The 19656-nt window shown below is 20.0% G+C and overlaps 5 protein-coding genes across 5 annotated transcripts; all 5 read right to left on the bottom strand.

Annotated features, from left to right (window-relative positions):
- Positions 1-2970: 2970 nt before the first annotated feature.
- Positions 2971-5064, bottom strand: PF3D7_1035700 (duffy binding-like merozoite surface protein; the record flags this gene model as incomplete). The annotated part of the gene is made up of 1 exon (XM_001347596.1): positions 2971-5064. One exon carries the CDS (start codon positions 5062-5064, stop codon positions 2971-2973), a length of 2094 nt encoding a protein of 697 aa, XP_001347632.1.
- Positions 5065-7708: 2644 nt separating this feature from the next.
- PF3D7_1035600 (merozoite surface protein) lies at positions 7709-8983 on the bottom strand (the record flags this gene model as incomplete). Its single annotated transcript, XM_001347595.1, has 1 exon — positions 7709-8983. The coding sequence occupies one exon, from the start codon at positions 8981-8983 to the stop codon at positions 7709-7711; it is 1275 nt and encodes a 424-aa protein (XP_001347631.1).
- Positions 8984-9872: 889 nt separating this feature from the next.
- Positions 9873-10988, bottom strand: PF3D7_1035500 (merozoite surface protein 6; the record flags this gene model as incomplete). The annotated part of the gene is made up of 1 exon (XM_001347594.1): positions 9873-10988. One exon carries the CDS (start codon positions 10986-10988, stop codon positions 9873-9875), a length of 1116 nt encoding a protein of 371 aa, XP_001347630.1.
- A 2016-nt stretch (positions 10989-13004) lies between these two features.
- On the bottom strand, positions 13005-14069 carry PF3D7_1035400 (merozoite surface protein 3; the record flags this gene model as incomplete). The annotated part of the gene is made up of 1 exon (XM_001347593.1): positions 13005-14069. The coding sequence occupies one exon, from the start codon at positions 14067-14069 to the stop codon at positions 13005-13007; it is 1065 nt and encodes a 354-aa protein (XP_001347629.1).
- A 1298-nt stretch (positions 14070-15367) lies between these two features.
- Positions 15368-19069, bottom strand: PF3D7_1035300 (glutamate-rich protein GLURP; the record flags this gene model as incomplete). Its single annotated transcript, XM_001347592.1, has 1 exon — positions 15368-19069. One exon carries the CDS (start codon positions 19067-19069, stop codon positions 15368-15370), a length of 3702 nt encoding a protein of 1233 aa, XP_001347628.1.
- Between the last annotated feature and the right edge of the window lie 587 nt (positions 19070-19656).

The raw sequence follows: 19656 nt of genomic DNA, 5'->3' as shown, positions 1-19656 counted from the left end.
AAAAATGACTATGTACAAATTTCACCTTTATATAAGGGTAAAATTATTTTATCATTTAAATAATATATTTTTTAGCTAAGAAAAAAAAGAAATAAATAATAAGTAACATCAATTTTTTTTTTTTTTTTTTTTATACATAAAATCAATATAATTATTATTCAAAATTATATTAAATTTTAATTATATTTTTAAGAAATAAATTTGGTATGGAATTTATATATATTATATATAATTTAGATATTAATAATTTTTATTATAATGATTCAATTTACTTCAGTTTCCTTCAAACTTATGCTATTTATTTTCTTATTCCTTATATAGAATACTTCATTATTTTTTTTACTATGACATACATATTTTATTATTTATAAAGTGGTATATCCTATTATTATCTAATAAATTAATTTTTATTAATTATAATAATATCTTCTTTTTAAAAACAAAAATTTTTTTTAAAAAAAATTCCCTTCACTAAATTGCAAACCAAAAAAAAAAAAAATAAATAAAATAAAATATAATATAATAAAAAAATGGGATTTATTATACATAAAAATAATTCTATTTTATTATTTTATTTATGTTTATCAAGTGTTAAATATTAAGTAAAATATATTTCTCATATTGAATTTACTCTTCCCTTATTCCAAATAAATTAACGGTTAAATAATAAACCTTATCTTCATTACATAGAGTTTGTTTGTACTCATATGCGTAAATTCTTTATGCATAATTCTTGAAGCTTTATTTTTATCCTTCTCTTGTTCAACATATCTTTTAACACCCTTTTCTCATTTCATTTCACATAATTTTCTTTTTTATTATTTTTTTTTTAATTATAATTGTTTGAACGTCTTGCAGCTTATTCCATTCTGTTCAACATCAGTTATCATATAATCCTCTTCTATTCATTAACTCATAAATTACATATTCTGTAAAAAAATATATCTTTCTTTTGTAATTATAAAAATTTAAAATAACTTTCATATATTTTTTTTTATCTTGGTTTGACTGTTCTGTTGCAAAATCATAAGTCTAAGATAAATAATTCTTATACACATGTAATAATATTCCACTCGATTTTTATACCATATATAAATATATATATATATTTATTTTTTTTTTTTTTCCCAATAAAAAATATTACTACTTTTGTTCTCCTTTAAATGTGAAAATATATTTATCCTAATTCAATATTGTCTGTTTTGTTTATACCATTGGATATTTTATCTTCATCAGCATTAATACTTAAAACATTTTTTTCATTGTGTTTATTCTTTAGATTTATATATCTCTTATATGTTCTTCTTATATATTCATTATTACCTACTAAATATAACATTACTTAAATTATATTTTTTATTTTCTTCATAATTAGGTTTTTTGCATATTTTTCAAATATAAAAAATATACTTCAAAAAATAAAATATAACATTATATATCTTGTACATTAATAAAAAAAAAAAAAAAACGGAAAAAATTATATTATTCTAACTGACCAATTTTAATAATTTTCTTTTCTTTTTTTTCAAATGTGTATATATATACTATATAATTTTAATGCTATTAATATATTATTAGAATTAAAAAAAAATTCACATAAGTATTATAATTTATATTTTAATAAGAGCATATTTATATATATATATATATATATAAAATAATAAAATAAAAACTTATTTTTTATTCATAAAATATAATATTATTCATATAATACAAAATTTGTATATATAGTCTTCAAAATATATATAAGGTAATAATTTTACAACATGTAATTATTTTAAATATTTAGAATGTTCCTACACACCAAATTTAAGTGTGCAAAAAAAAAAAAAAAATAGGAAAAAAAATAAAATATTATAATATAGGTACAAATTAAATAAGTTTATTCAAGAAAAAAAAATATATATATAAATTTTTTTTTTTATGCTTAATTTACATTTTTTTTTTTTTTTTTTCTATAATTTTAAATAAAAAATTTTATTTTATATAAATAAATAATTTAAAATATGTTCCAGGTCATGTTTAATTAATATAACTTTTAATAAGTCCTATTTTTTTATTAATCCTAATACATCTTTAAGTTCATATAAGAACATATTTTAAAACATATTTATTTATGCTTTTTATATTAAATGAATAAAAAGAAAAAAAGAGATGCCAACTTCAAAAAAAAAAAAAAAAAGCAATAATAATAAAATAATAATATTTATAGATAAAATAAAATAACTATAAAACATATTTATCTTAACAGAAAAGACAAATATATATATATATATATATATGATAATTTTTTCTAATTTTTAATAATCATTTTATTATAAGGAATATACACAAAACTAATTATTAATTCATGTTAATAAAAGAAAATTTGTTTTAGAAAAAAAAAATTCAAAAAAATATTACAAGAAAACAAAAGTTTATAAGATACTTTTTATAAATATATATTAACAAAAATTATAAACTTTTAATTATATATATATATATATATATCATATATCATATATTTAAACAAATTTAAAACCTATGTAAATTTTCTATAGTAGAATAGTATTTTTTTTCATTTAATGAAAATATCTAAACAACAACATATATATATATATACATGTATATAAATACAAAAATATAATATATATATAAAAATTTTAAACCTATTTATATATATTCTATTATAGAAAAATATTTCTTATTTAATTGAAATATATAAACAACAATATATATATGTATATATATAAGTAATGTTAATTCTTAAAATTTTGAACATTTCTCTATTAATTTTATAAATATATATTATATAAAAAATAAATGTATAAACTATAATAATACATTATTATAATTTCACTTTATGTGAAAGCATATATTAAGAACAAAAAAAAAATAAATAAAATAAAAAAAATAAAAAAAATAAAAAAAATACATAAATGAATATATATATATATATATATATATATATTATTCATTTTTAAGAACATTTTATTTTTGAAATAAATCTGTCATATCTTCTGTCAAACCCTTAAAAATAGTTTCCAAATTATTATTATCATTAAATAAACTAAATAGTTTTTTCACTATAGATTCAGCAACATTTTTTACTTCATTATTGTCCTTATAACTTACTGATAGTATTCGATATGAATCTTCGTCAACTTTTGAAATACTTTTTTTTTCACTTTGTTGTTGATTACTGAGTTCTTTTTCCTTATTTTCCTCTTCTATATCTTCCGTATCTTCAGTATCGTCCGTATCTTCCGTATCATTTGTTTCATTCTTTTCTTCATCATCTTCTTCTTTTGTTTCTTCTCCTTCATTTTCCAATTCTTCTTCATCTTCCTCGATGTCTTCTTGTTGTTCTTCTATTTCTTCTCTCACATCCTCATTATGCTTTATAATATCTTCTTCATCCTTTGATGTTAATTTTATTAATTCTAGAGAATATTTTTCTTCAGTAATAATATTTGTACCAGGAAGAGCACCAGAACCCAATCCACGCTCTAAATTATTGTTGTAGTTATTATTTCCTCTTTGCGTTACAGAGTTTACATTATCTAATCTGTTGGTTTGATCAACTTGTTGCACAACAGTTGCACGGTGTGAATTTCCTTGAGATGTTGTTATATTCCCTCGTTGATCTAGATTACTAGAATCCCTAACACTATTAATAGACGTTGATAAAGAAGTGGTTGTTAGAGAATCTTGATTTTTTTTGTTATCAATTACTGCTTTAAGAAGTGTAACGTTATCTTTAAATTCTTTAAATGTATTATCCAAATCTTTATATTTACAATCACATTCAGAACATATTTCTTTTAAATATTTTTCAGCAGTTATACTTTTAGTATCTTCATATTTACTTTTTTCTTTTTCAAATTTATCACATTGGCCTTTCCATTCAGGTCTCCTTCTATTAACCCATTCTTCATAATGCTTTAATGCTTCTTTACATTTATCCTTTTTTGATATTTCTAATAGTTGTGAATCATCCTGGTTTGTAAATTGTTGGATATTACATAATTTTATTACATCCTCAAACTTATTTTTATATTCGCTGCAAACATATGTTCCCCATTCTCTAAACCATCTAAGATATTGTGGTATTCTGTCCATATTATCATGTTCTGGACATGGTTTATTTCCGATATGAACTTTATATCCACACATGAATGCATCCCAGAATGCACTTTTATTAGCTTCCCACCAGTCTACACGTTTTTTAATTTTGTCATTACTTGTTTCATTACGTAATATTTTATCTAATGCCCTATTTATATTTTTAGTAATTTGATAGTCAATTAGGTCTGTTCCCTTTATTATATCTCCCATATCTGAAAATCCATATTTTATAGCTGTAAGGGCATTCAGATTTTTTTCTTTATAATGTTTCATTAAAGCATTTGATTCTCCTAAAGCAACTTTAACAAATTCTTCTTTAAAATTTTTCTCGTCTTTGATTCGATGCCAAACCTTGTTAATATTTCTTAGACATAATTTTGTTCTTCTGGGGGGAACAAGAACACCTTTATTTGTAGTTGAACTTTCTTTAACAGCCACACTAATCCAATCCCCATTTCTACCAGTAGAATTTTTTGGAGGACAGGATAAGACATTTTTAATACCCTTACAAAAATTTTCATCAGGACATTTATTATGATTTCCTTGTAGAGGAGAATAACCAGAAAAAGGGAGTCCACCACCAAAAGCACTACCATCATCAAATCCACTATTAGTAACACTAAGACCTTTAGTATCGTCAATACTATTTCCTTCTAAATCATTAGCATTTATAATTTTAGAAGAATATACCGATGTAATAGGCACATCTTGTCCAACGATAGAGATATTATTATCTTTATTTTGGTAAGATTTATTTTCATGTTCTTCAATTTTAGAATCAATAAAACTGTTATCTTTGTTATTTAATCCATTTGTTAAATCTAAACTATTATTTAGTAATCCGTTTCTTAGATTCGAATCATTATAATTTATTAGGTCATTGCATTTGATATTTTTTATATATATATGAAGATTCAAAATAAATAAAGAAAAGAAAATACTATATATTTTCTTCATATTGCATATAAATAATATGAAAATTTATCAGTAAATACAACCTTAATTAAATGTGAAAAAAATATTAATTTTTATTTATTAATAAAAGAACAAAATAATAATAATAACAATATTATATTATATTATATTATATTATATTATATTATATTATAATAAGATAAGAGCGTTTAAATAATTACTACTAACATTTTATAAAGACATATATAATATTATAATAATTAAAATATCCTTATATTATAAGTTATGTATATATAATTGTTTAAATTAAAAAAAAAATTGCAAAATAAATATAATATATATATATATAATATTTAATTAAATTTTAATTTTTAATAATTAAATAATTTACAAAACAAAACATACATTAATTCAATTAACTAAATTTCATTACTTTATACAAACAGTTTTTATGAGATTTAGCAAAATTTATTTTATACAAATAAAAACACATCATGATTTAAATTCTGTGTGCAATCAAAATATATAAATAATGTACTTTTATTAATTTAAAGAAAAAATAAAATAAAGTACATAACTATAATAAAAAATTATCTTTTCATTCTAATTACATTGCATTGTTATATTATATTGATGGGAATATGTAATATAATAATCCATTTTTATATTTGTTTCCTTTTTTTTTTAAAAAATGGAAATTTCAAAATATTGGTCGCTACACATTCATGCAATACACATATAAAAATGGTATACAGAATATTTAATTCAACACACATACATATTTATTAAAATCTAATAATTTAATTTATTCAATAATATTATATAAATATTACATTGCTTTATATATATATATATATATATATATATATATATATTAAGAAACCGAATATATTAATAATATATTATATTTTTATTTTATTACAGATTGATGAAAAAATATTATATATATATATAATATACATAAATATTCTTAATGTTGTAATGAAAAAAAAAAAAAATAAATAAATAAATAATAAATAAATAAATAGATAAATAAATAAACAATATATAAATATTTATTAATATCTTATTAACATTCATAGAACAACGAATAAAATAAAATTTTTAAAATATAAATATATTTATATGTATATATATATATATATATATATATATATATATATTTTTTTTTAAACAATTATAATGAATATATTTAATTTTAATTAGAATATTTATAATATCAGCATTTTTCCTTTTTAATTATATTGTTTAATTTCTTTCTAAAGTATTTTAAACGAAAATTTCTCTTAATATTTATCAAAAAAAATTTATTATTTATTAAAATTAATATATTTTTTATGTATATATTTAAATGTGTAATTGTTCGTTATAACACATTTCGCTTTATATATATATATAAATAAAATTAGGATAAATTAATATAACATATAAATAATATAATAAATCATATTATATTATAATATATGATAAAAATAAAATAAATAAATAAATAAATAAATAAAAGAAATAAATAGAACTTTATAATATACATTAAATATAGAACAAAATATAACACAAAATAATAATAGATAAAATACAAATATTAATTTAATATATTTTTAAAAAGAAAAAAAAAAAAATAAATGAAATATTTAATAATAATAATAAATTATTGTATAATATCATTTAAATAATTGATATTTTGATTCTTTTTTTTTTTTTTTTTTTTTAAGGTGAAATATTATAAGAGACGTGTCTTTAATAAAATTTTAAATATATCCAGTAATAATCATCATTGATCCAATCTATTAATTTTAATAATATTATGTATTTTTGATATATTTTGATTTTCTTTATTATAAATGAATACACTTTTATCCTGAATTATTTGAATTATCTGTTTTCATAATTTTTTTGAAAGTATGTTACTTTATAGTCTTTTTATATAATATATTTATTCTTTATTATTATATCTCATATATTAATCCACACTTTTATGAATATGATAATTATATTAAGAGGAATCATTATTCATTATATTTATAATTTTATCTAAATTATAGGATATCTCTTTAGGAAGAAACTTTTAACTAAATATGGAACAACAAAAATAAAATCATAATAAGATTCATCATTCGTAAAATTATTTGAATTATTCTTATTTTTTTTTTTTTTCTTATATGCTCTTTATTAAAAAAATGGTTTCATAAATAACATAATCGCTACATGGTATTTTAACCGTATTTTTTTTTTCTGGCTTTTTTCAGGAAAATTATAATACTTATTATTATGCACTATTCCTTGAATAAATAATTTAATTAATTTTATGTTTTCATTAAATGGAAACGTTTCAAATATATATATAAATATATATATATATTTTTTTCATGACAAAATATGAAGTATTTTGTTATGATGTTATTAAAGAAAAAAAAAAAAAAAAAAAAAGGTACCAAAAAAAGTATTAACCAAATAAATAAATAAATAAATAAAGTAATGTTAATAATATAAATAAATAGAAAAATTATAGAATATATATATATATATATATATATATATATATTAAGTATAGAACAAAATAAAGATATGAACTTAAAATATATATAAAAACCAAAAATCGTTAAAAAAATATTGTTAATTATAAATATATGCATATACACACAACAAAAAAATATATATATACATATTTTTATTTTCTGGTAAATATTTAATTATATGTAAAAAATTCCATAAACCTATGTTTTAATCTTCTTATGGTAGCATCTAATTCATTTTTTCCATTTAATAAACTTATCAGAGCTGTGATTAATGTTTGTGCAGTTTTTTCTGATTTATCATTATCCTTATAGTTCTTATAAATTAAACTATAATAATTATTATCGTTTGATAAATCTGGTATATTTTTCTTTTCTAAATCACTTGTATCTACTGTATCATTTTTATTTTCTTCTAATATTTCTTCTTCTAATACTTCTTCCTCATCCAATATGTCTTCTGGTTGCTTTATAATTTCGTTTTCGTATTTTTCTTCTTCTTCTTCATCATCTTCATCCTTTTCATCTTTAACATCCTCATTTTCCTTAACAATATCCTCTTTATCCCACGATGTTAAATTTACTGATTCTAAAACATTTTTTTGTTTATTTTCTTCAGTCGACTTTTTCTCATTAAAATATAAACCACCACTAAATTCTATCCCATCATCCAGAATAGGAGAATATGTAGGAGGTCTTCCTTTTTCATTTGATTTTGTTTTTGAATCTACATTTGATACATTTTTATTTTCATTTTTCTTCTCATATGTATTAGTGTTTTTAGTCGGTAATGGTAAAAAAAAGTCAAGTAAAGTACTACCAATATCTTTAGTTGTTTTTTGAGTAACTTCATCTTTAGATATATCTGAAAGGGTATCACTAACATCATGAACCACAGTAGGACCAAAACCACCAAACGTTACGATATTTTTAAGAAAATCAGACCATTTGGAATTGTCGTTAAGATTTAATTTTTCCTTAGAACTATCATGACTATCTGGAGAACCTTCCTTTTCAGTACCAAGCATTTCTTTTTTTACGTTTTCTTTTTTTTTTTTATCATTTTCTAAACTACTATCAGATTCGTTGACCAATCCAATAGACACCTGGTCTGCTCCTGGTTCAGTACTAATTTTATTCTCTTTAGGTTTAGAATCCATTGAAGTACCACTTTCCCCATCAATAGCTTTTACACTTTCAACCCCAGTTCCTAGACTTCCTGTAGTTTCATAAATAGGATAACCACCATAAGAAAATGCTGAAAAATCATCTCCTATAATATTAATATGTTCATCTTCATCCTTTAGACTTTTTATTCCATTTTCTGAATTATTAGTAGATAATCCTTTTCTTAGATTAGATTTATTTACATTTTCGTTTTGTACTAAGTTTCTTTTATATATATATAAATATAAGATATAAAATATTATATTCACGATTTTTTTCATATTGATATTATATAAATGGAAAAATAAATAAATAAATATATATATATATATATATATGTAGAATATACGCCTATTTTTTTTTTTGTTTCTTTATGTGCATAGGAAATTTACTAAAATGTATCATGTGTATATATATGATAAACAATATTTATATAAATATATACTTTATATAAATAAATGTGTACACACATTAAAATCAAACGTATTTTCAAAAAAAAAAAAAAAAAAGAAGGAAAATTACTTTTTTTAATAAATATATTTTTATTATTTTAAATGTTAATTAAATAAAAAATTTTTAAAGTTTCTTCCTTTTTTTTTTATAAAAATAATAATATTATTTTTCTCATAATTTATATATTTTAATGTATATTTATTATATTAAAAAAATACATAAAACTTAGAATAAACAAAATATAAAATTAATTCTAAATTAAACCGAAAATAGATATATAAATATTTTATTTTGGGTGCAAAAGAATATTATTTCATTTGAAAATGAAAAAAAAATTTTTTTTTTTTTTTGTTTTCTTTCATAAATATATTAATATTATTTATTATTTTATATTAATATACATTTTTATAATTTTTATAATTTTCATAATATTTTTTAAAAGGTATATAATCTTATAAATCTATAAGTTTATAATTACAGTAGTATGTTTTATTTATTTTGTGTATAATAATTTATACACTAAAAAAAAAAAAAATGTTCCTTGTCAGTTTTTTATTTTTTTTTTAAAAAAGTATAAAAATTTTGATGCTTAAATTTTTTACAAAATTTTTTAAAAATAATTTCAAAATTTAGTATATTTATTTATTTTTATTTTTTTTTCAAAATATACATATTTATAAATAATTATATATATATATATTGTTCCTATAGATAGGTTTAATTATTACTAAATAGATGGATCATTTCTTGTACTAAATTATTTATAGTAGAATCTATCTCATTTTTTTCATTAAATAATCCAACCAATGTTTTAACTATATTTTCAGCAGTCTTTTTTGTTTCATCATTCTTTTTATTCTTATTAGAAATTAAATTTTGGGCATTTATATCACTTGGTGAACTATATTTTTGTTCCTCTTTAACTTCATTTGTAATTTCATTGTCTGGTTTTTTTTCTTCTTTTTTTTCTTCCTTTTTTTCTTCTTCTTCCTTTTTTTCTTCCTCTTCTTCCTTTTCTTCTACACTTTCTTCATCTATGTCATCTTCTTCATTTTCTTCTATCTCTTCATTATTATCATCTTCTGTTTCCAAATTTTCTGTTTCTGTTTCTTCATCTTCATCTTCATCTTTATTATCTTCTTGAGGGTCCTCTATTACTTGTTCATTCTCATCGGGGATGTTATTTCTATCCCATGATGGAATTTTTATTTGTTCTAGTAAATATTCTGTCTTTTTATCTTCTGCAGCTCCATTTTGAGGAGCACCTCCTCCAAATTCCCATCCAAGTATATTATTATTCAGAGAAGTTGTAGTACTATTACTATGAGAAGTAGGATTTTTATTTGTTTCAGAGTTTGCTTGTACAACTTGTGTAATATTTTCTGTTGCACCAGTTAAACCATTTGCTCCCTTTTGAATACCTGATATAGATGTAACAGTATATTGATTTTCTCCACTTTGTTTTATAGGAAGTGGAATTACATTATTTCCTCCTGATGTAGAAGGAAATTGATATGTTGCTTGTATATCATAACCAGAAAAAGGAATTTCTGAATCATCAACATTTTTTTTTTTGTATGTTATATCATCTACATTAGCTTTTAAAACTTCTTCCCCATCAATCTTATGTCCAGATTCGTGAATACTATTTTCGTTACTTTCTATATTAGTATCTACTTCATTTTTACTTAATATTTTATCGTTATTATACATTGAACCATTTCTTAAATTATGGTTTTTTTCGTTTATAAGTTCATTTCTGATAAAGTTATTTTCATTTATATATAAGTTTAAAAGAATGAAAAGAAAAGTAATATTATAAATCTTATTCATTTTGAAATAATCTAAAAAGAAACAAATATAATTAAATAAATAAATAAATAAATATATATATATATATATATATATATATATATATTAAAAAAAGAAAAGAATAAATTTAGTATTATATTATATAGATGCTCTTATTATCCTAATATATTATGTAGAATTTAAAAAAAAAAGAAGTATTGTATTAGAAAATTATAACATATTTATATAATAATAATTATTATTAATTTAATAATATAACATCATAAAAAAATAATTAAAAAAAAAGTAATGTATTAGAAAAGTATAATATATTTATATAATAACAATTATTATTAATTTAATAATATAACATAATAAATAAAAAAAAAAAAAAAAAAATTAAAATTAAAATAAAAATAAAAAAAATAAGTTCATTTATAAAAAAATAAGTTGTATAAAGGTAAAATGTGCACTAAATTAAAATGGGTTGAGAATAAATAAAAAATTAAATATCTTAAAATAGTAAGTATAAAAATTATTCATAAAAATTTTAATTTAGCATTATCTACAAAATAAATAATTATATATAAATGTTTGTTTTATTTTTCTTTTCCCTTTATAAAATTTGTGTAATAATTAAAAATAAAACAATAGAAAATTTTTCTACAATTAATAAGTCTCTAAAAAAAGAAAAATTTGTGTGCAATAACAAATTTCCTTCTTTAAAAGAATATATTAAAATAAAATAAAAACCAAAAAAAAATATAAAACAATTTTTTTATCTTTTCACTTTTCTCTTTTAATTACTATTTTAATAACATCATTTTTTTTTTTTTTTTTGTAATATTATAAATTAACATAACAATTCTACTTTGTAAAAATAAAAAATTCCAAAACATAATTTTTTCATATATTATAATAACACATATCCAAAAGTGAAAAAGTGTAAAAAATTTATATTATTAATATTATAAAATATTAAAATTTGAAAAAAAAAAAATAAAAAATATATATATATATATATATATATATATATGAACAAAATAACAACATAGTTTGAATTCCTTTTAATTATTTTTTTTCATTATTTATAAAAAAATTATATGTCTTAGTATATATAACATAAAACATGTAACTATAAATTCACGTAATCATGTTCTAAAAAAAAAGAATTCCTCTATTTATACTAAATAAGTACTATAAATATAACTTAATAATATATATTTATTTAAATATATTCTACTAAAAAAAAAAAAAAATTTATGGACATTATAAAATCTTACTTTTTCTTATTTAATTTTAATTATATCATTTGTTTTAAAATATTTAAAATTAAAAAAAATATATATGAATTTTATTACCTAAGAATATAAATCAGAACATAGATTTATTGTTTCATATTTTTATTGCATTTATGCCAAAAGGCAACATGGTATATATATAAATATATACATAAATATTTATCCAGTATTTATATATAATAATTATTTATAATATTTATGAAAAAAATGATAATAAAAAAATTTTTTTTTTCTTTCTTTCATTTATTATCATTATATATAATATTTCTTAAAATAATACATAAAATAATAATTTTCTTATTTATTATTATAAAGCCAGAAAATTTTTTTATTACATGTATACTTTCAGATTATAAAATATACTGTAAATGTTTCTATATTTTATTTATTATATTTTTAGAATATTAATACAACTAAGAAAAGAAATTATTTATTTTTATTTTTTTCTATAATAATATACAATGAATTTATTTCTATATATACAGAAATCCTAGTATTCTTTTATATAATATATATATTTATTAATAAATAATATTAGTTACATATAATAAGAAAAAAAATTTTATTTAATATTTTTTTTTTTTTTTTTTTTTTTTTTTTTATATTTTCTGTTTATTTTAAAATTTACACACAAAAGGATTTATAGAATATAAAAGGAATCAATATAACAAATTATAAATTAACTTTATAAAATTTATAAAATGAATTATAAAAAATAATCATGTTATGAATATAAATTATGTTCATTTAAAATCATTTAATGATTTTTAAAATATTTGGATAATTCTTCTACTAAATCTTTTAAGGTAGAATCTATTTGATTATTTCCCTTGATTAAACCAGCTAAAGTTTTCATGATGCTTTCAGCAGCTTCTTTTACGTTTTTCTCATTATTATTCTGGTTTTTAGAAATTAAATTCTGTGCTTCCATATCTTTTTTTTGATCATTATTTTCATTACTTTGTTCTTTTTCTTGTTCTTTTTTTTTGTCATTTTCTTCTTCCTTTTCTTCTTCTTCTTCTTCTTCTTCTTCATCTTCACTTATTTCTGATTCTGTTTCTTCTTCATTTTTTTCTTCAAGTTCTTCTTCTTCTGTTTCTTCTGCCTCTTCTTCCTTCTCATCTAATACATCATCATTTTCCTTAGATATATTTTCCTTATCCTTTGAAGAAACATATAAATGTGATAACATATTTTCTTCTTTTTTGTGTTCTGGAACGCCTCCTCCAAATTCCCAACCTAAAATATAATCATAACTAGAAGCTTCTTTTGCTTTTAAAACAGCTTGGTTTGCTTTTTGATAAGCATTTTTTGCCTTTTCATAAGCATTTTTTGCTTTTTCAGCATATTCTTTTGTTTTTGTAGAAATACTATCAGCTTTTGAAGATTTTTCAGCATCATCTTTTGCCTTTAAAGCAGTTTCAACAGCTTTCTTTGCCTTTGAAGCAGCTGTACATGCTTCTTTTGCTTTTGTATAAGATTTATCAGATTCCTTTAAATTTACTGCTTCTTTAGCAGCTTCTTCTGCCTCTTTTGAAGCATTTTCAGCATCATTAGCAGCTTTTTCAGCATCTTCGGAAGCTTTTTTAGCTTTTAATTCTTCCGTATAACCAGGCCACAAAAATTCTCCACCACTAAAATCATTACCAGTAATTGTAGTATTTACATTTTCTTCATTTTCTATTTGAGAATTATTATTCAATATTGCATTTCTTAAGTTAAGATTATATTTTTTTACAATTTCTTTACTAGCAACATTATTTATATAAATATATAAATGTAACAAAAATAATGAAAGAGTAATATTTATAAAACTTTTCATTTTGTATAATTAATGTATATTAAAAAATTTTAATCAAAAAAAAAAAAAAAAAATAAGAAAGTTATGATATATGTTATTCAATTTTATTTAAATATTTATGCAAATTTTTATAAATAAAAAAATGTCAAAAAAAAAAAATAAAAATAATATATTAATTAAAAAATATTTTATTTTTTACAACATTAATTATATATGTATAAATATAAAAAAAACAAAAACAAAAAAATTAATTTTCAATTAAGCTACTTATTTTCTATTTCTTTATTTTTTAATTAATTCTATTAGTTTCTTTGAAATTCTTTCTTTTTATTTAAATTCCTTTTATCGTTCCTAAAAATAAAATAGATTTAGACGTAATAATGTGTGCAAATAAAATTTTCCTTTTTTCTCCAAAAAAAATAACTTTATGTAATTACTTTCTTTTAAATTGAATTTTTTTTTTTTTTTTTTTTTTTTTTTTCAATTATTATCATTATAATAATATCAAAAAAAAAGAAAACAATAATTTTTTTTAAATAGCTAAATGAATTGTTTTTATAATATTTAAAAATTTTTGTTCAGTTTAAAATATATATAAATATATACTTAAAATAATTTAATATTGATTATACAACATATTTCATTTAAATTATATAAAAAAATAATACTAAAAAATTCATTAATTTAAAACAAAAGAAAAAAAAATATATATATACATATATATATATATATAATAATACAATTATATCTTTGTATTATATTTTGAATTGAAATTTCGTCATTTCAATCTGTACTACAAATATTAAAATAGTCTACTAAAACTACACAAAAAAAAAAAAAAAAAATTAAAAATATTTAAATACATATGATATAATTTTATTATTATTATTTTTTTTTTTTTTTTTTTTCTTGTGTTTAATATATCATAAAATATAAATTGTGGAACGTTAAACACTTTGGTTGTTATACTATATAAATAATTTTATAAAAAAAAATATATTTTTTACAACTTATATTTATTTACGGAAGGGTAAAATTTTTTGTATATAAAAGTAACAACTTTTTCAATATGCTCAAAAATATATAGTGGATAAATGTGTAAATTATAAAACTATATATATTTTTTTTTTTCTCCAACATTTTATATATATATATAATAACCGATTAATTTATTTGTCCTTAAACGTGATTTCATAAGAGAATTTTCATATTTTATATATTTTTGAAGAAGAAAAAAAAATTTACATATGATTTCATATAATTTACCAACTAAATCATTAAATTTTTTTTTTTTTTTTTTTTTTTTTTTTGTTAATTATTTAAATGTTTTGGAAAAATATTACTATATCCTTTGCTATTCCTTTAATTGTACTTACAACTTGAATAACACCATCATATGCATTAATCATAACACTTACAATAGTTTGAGATACTTTTTTAAATTTCTTTGTAGATATATATGTTATAAAAGATGATTTCTTTTTATTTTTATTTGATGAATCCTTTTCATCATCTTTTCTTGATAATCCTTCAAAATCTATATCATCATCATCCTCTTCATCATTATCATCTTCTTGTATATTTTGTTCTACATGTTTTGGACCATCTACTACTGGTGTTTCCTTTTTATTTGGTTTATTTTCTTGTACTATTTTAATTTGAACTATATCTGGTTTAGTGGATTCACCTTCAGATGGTTTGGGAGTAACGTTTTCATTTTCATTTAATGTAGGTACCACGGGTTCTTGTGGAATTGCTTTTTCTTCAACAACACTAAATTCATTCTTTTTTTCTTCTGGTTTTATAGTTTCAATATTTTCATTGTTATTTGTTTGTGATGGTACTTCTTCAATTTCAACAATTTCTGGAAGAATTTCTTCAACCTCTACTATTTCATGTTGACCTTTTTCATTTTTATCATCTTCTGGTAGAATTTCTTCAACCTCTACTATTTCATGTTGACCTTTTTCATTTTTATCTTCTGGTAGAATTTCTTCAACTTCTACTATTTCATGTTCAACTTTTTCATTTTTATCTTCTGGTAGAATTTCTTCAACCTCTACTATTTCATGTTGACCTTTTTCATTTTTATCTTCTGGTAGAATTTCTTCAACTTCTACTATTTCATGTTGAACTTTTTCATTTTTATCTTCTGGTAGAATTTCTTCAACCTCTACTATTTCATGTTGACCTTTTTCATTTTTATCTTCTGGTAGAATTTCTTCAACTTCTACTATTTCATGTTCAACTTTTTCATTTTTATCTTCTGGTAGAATTTCTTCAACCTCTACTATTTCATGTTGAACTTTTTCATTTTTATCTTCTGGTAGAATTTCTTCAACTTCTACTATTTCATGTTCAACTTTTTCATTTTTATCATCTTCTGGAAGTATTTCTTCTACTTCTACTATTTCATGCTGAATATGTGCACTTTTATCATCTTCATTAATTTCTTGAAATTCGTTATTTTGATTTGGTTCAGGAAAAACTTCCTCAATTTCAACAATTTCTGGATGAGCCACTTCATTTTCATGTAGTTCTGAAGGAATTTCTTCAACTTCTACTATTTCTGGATCAACTGTTTTATGATCTAAATCTAATTGTTCAGTGTGAACATCTTCAAATTCATCCTCATTTACTGGAATTTCTTCAACTGATTCTTGTGAATTTTGTTTTTCTTCAACAACTTCAGATACATTTTCTTTTTCTTTTACTTCAGGATCAACACTTGCATGTTTATTTTCTTCAGAAGGAACTTTTTCAATTTTGACAAATGATGGTTCAACTGGTTCTTGTGGATTTGGTTGTGAGTCAACAAAATTAGGTTCAATTATTTGAAGGTCTACAATTTTAGGTTGAACATCCACTTTTTCAATTTCTTCAAATGGTTTTGAAGGAACTGGTCCATCTTTCTTTTCGGATGGTTCGTTATTACTTTGTTCAGATACACTTTCTACATGTTCAGCTGGTTCGGATGTACTTTTTTCAGATACAATTTCTACGTGTTCAGCTGGTTCAGATACACTTTTTTCTGATACAATTTCTACATGTTCAGCTGGTTCAGATACACTTTTTTCTGATTCAACTAATTCATTTTCACTTAATTCAGAGTCATTTTGATCAGGTTCAAATTCTTCATGATTAGGTTCTTCAAAATCACCTTCTTCATTATCAACTAATCCACTTTCACCTGATTCTTCATCATTTTGTTCAGGTACAATTTCTTCCTGATGAGCTTCTTCTATACTACTTTCTTCATTTTCAGCTGGTTCAGGGTTGCTTTCTTCAGATACAACTTCTTCATGTTCAGCAGGTTCAGTTACACTTTTGTCAGATTCAACAAATTCATTTTCATTTAATTCAGAGTTACTTACTTCAGATGAAAAATTTTCATGATGAGCTTCTTCAAAACCACCTTCATCATTATCAACTAATTTACTTTCACCTGATTCTTCATTATTTTGTTCAGGTACAATTTCTTCATGATGACCTTCTTCAAGACTACTTTCTTCATTTTCAGCTGGTTCATGCTCGCTTTTTTCCGATTCAACGAATTCATTTTCATTTAATTCGTTGTTGCTGTTTTGAGATACATTTCCATCATTATCAGCTTTTTCAGGATTGCTTTCTTGAGACACAGTTTCTTCATGTTCGACAGTTTCGTGGGCATTTTTTTCAGATACGGCTTCTTCATGTTCAGATTCACTTGTTTCTTCTTCAAATGTTTCATGGTTAGAATGTTTAGGGGAAGGCACATCATCTATTATTTCTTCTGTTTCAACATTTTCAGGAAGAATAATTTCTGAATCTATATTTTTAGGTTCAAACGATTCAATATTAGGTTTCTCTTGAGGTTCTAATTGGTGATTGTTTATGTTATTTTCTTGTAATACATTTATATTATGTTGTGATTGATCGATGTGTTCTTTTTGATTATCAAGTTTGTCTATTATATTCTCTTTTGGTAGCGCATGATCTTGTACATGATTTATTTCTGATTCACTTTGTTTTATATTTTCTAATGGATTATGATTTGGTAAAATATCTTCATTTGTTGGTTCTTTTAAATCTAACGAAGGTATTTGAGAATTTTGTTTTTCTTCAACATTTTGTTTTTCATTATACAATTGTTCCTGGATATTTGTTTCTTGTTCAGGTTGATTTAATATTTGTTCTATTGGATCATTTGGTATGGATAAATTTTCATGAACAAGTGGTTCATTTTCTATTTTTTCATCTTTTAAATGTTCATCGAATGATTTAAGTTTCAAACTTCCTTGATTACCATTTGCAGAACCATTTTCATGAAATACGTTTTTTTCTTCATTATGATTGTCTACCTTTTTATGCTTTTGTCTGGGAAATGGTTCTGAATCTTCTTCATTTATTAAATTTTTTTCTTTATAATCTTTATGTATTTGTGTAGGAAAGGGTTCTAAAGGTTCATCATTTAAATCTTGTTGTAAGTCTTTATGTTTTTGATTAGGAAAAGGTTCTGTTGAAATTGTATCTTTGTCTAAATTATCTTGTGAGGAATTTTCAAGTAATTCTAAATCTGATAATGATTCAAAATGATTTTGTACTTTATTTGATTTATTATTTACTGAAATAATATCACTAGATTCATTTTTTGAATCATTATTATTTAAATCTTTACTATGTTCTGATGTTTCAGGATTTAATTCAGAATGAGTTTGACCTTCTTGATCTTCTTGAATAAAAATAGATTCTTTAGGGATATCATCTATATCTAATCCACTAGGAACATTTTCTGAAACAAGCGATTTTTCGCTTTGTTCTAAAACATCTTCAGAGTTTTTATTAAGTTTATCATTCGAACCTCTTATAATTTTACCTTTGTTATCTGATGGGAACTTTATATTACTTGTAACATTACCCCTTAATTTAGGACCCCCGATTCGTTTATTTCTATTCTCACTTGTATTGGTTTTTGCATTTATTTCCAATATAAATAAATTAAGTGTAACTAAACAAATGGTAATATGGAAAAGGTTTCTCATTTTGATATTTAAAAAATATGTTCAAAAGGAAATTACTATTATAAATGTTTAAAGAAATAAGAAGAAAAAAAAAAAATTATTAAGTGAAAATTGTAAAGTATAATGTGTATTCAATAAATATCATATATATGTATATCTATTTTTGTTTATATATTTATTTAACAAATTATATTATTCAAGGATTAATTTCCAAAAAAAATGTGTAAAGACAATTATGTAGAATTATGTTCTAAATTTACAAATGTTTTATTCTATTAAAAAAAAAAAAAATTATAATAAATAAAAAAATATTTAAAAATGTAAAGAATTCTTAAATATACTTAATATATTTTTTAACAGATTGGAACAAAATTTATATAAAATTCTACTAACAAGTTAATAACAAAAAAAAAAAAAAAAAAAAAAAAAAAAAAAGAATTAAAATTAAAAATAAAAATAAAAATAAAAAATAAAATAAAAATATATAAAATAAAATAAAAATATATAAAATAAATAAAAAAAAAAAACACAAATAAAAATTTAATTATTCATATTGTAGAAAAATAAAAAGAAAAATCGTTTTTCTATAATCATATAATGCACATATA

The sequence above is a fragment of the Plasmodium falciparum genome (assembly GCF_000002765.6).
Source record: "Plasmodium falciparum 3D7 genome assembly, chromosome: 10".
Classification (NCBI taxonomy): Eukaryota; Apicomplexa; class Aconoidasida; order Haemosporida; family Plasmodiidae; genus Plasmodium; species Plasmodium falciparum.
Note: the sequence above shows the minus strand (reverse complement) of the source record. Positions and strands in the feature narration are given on the sequence as shown.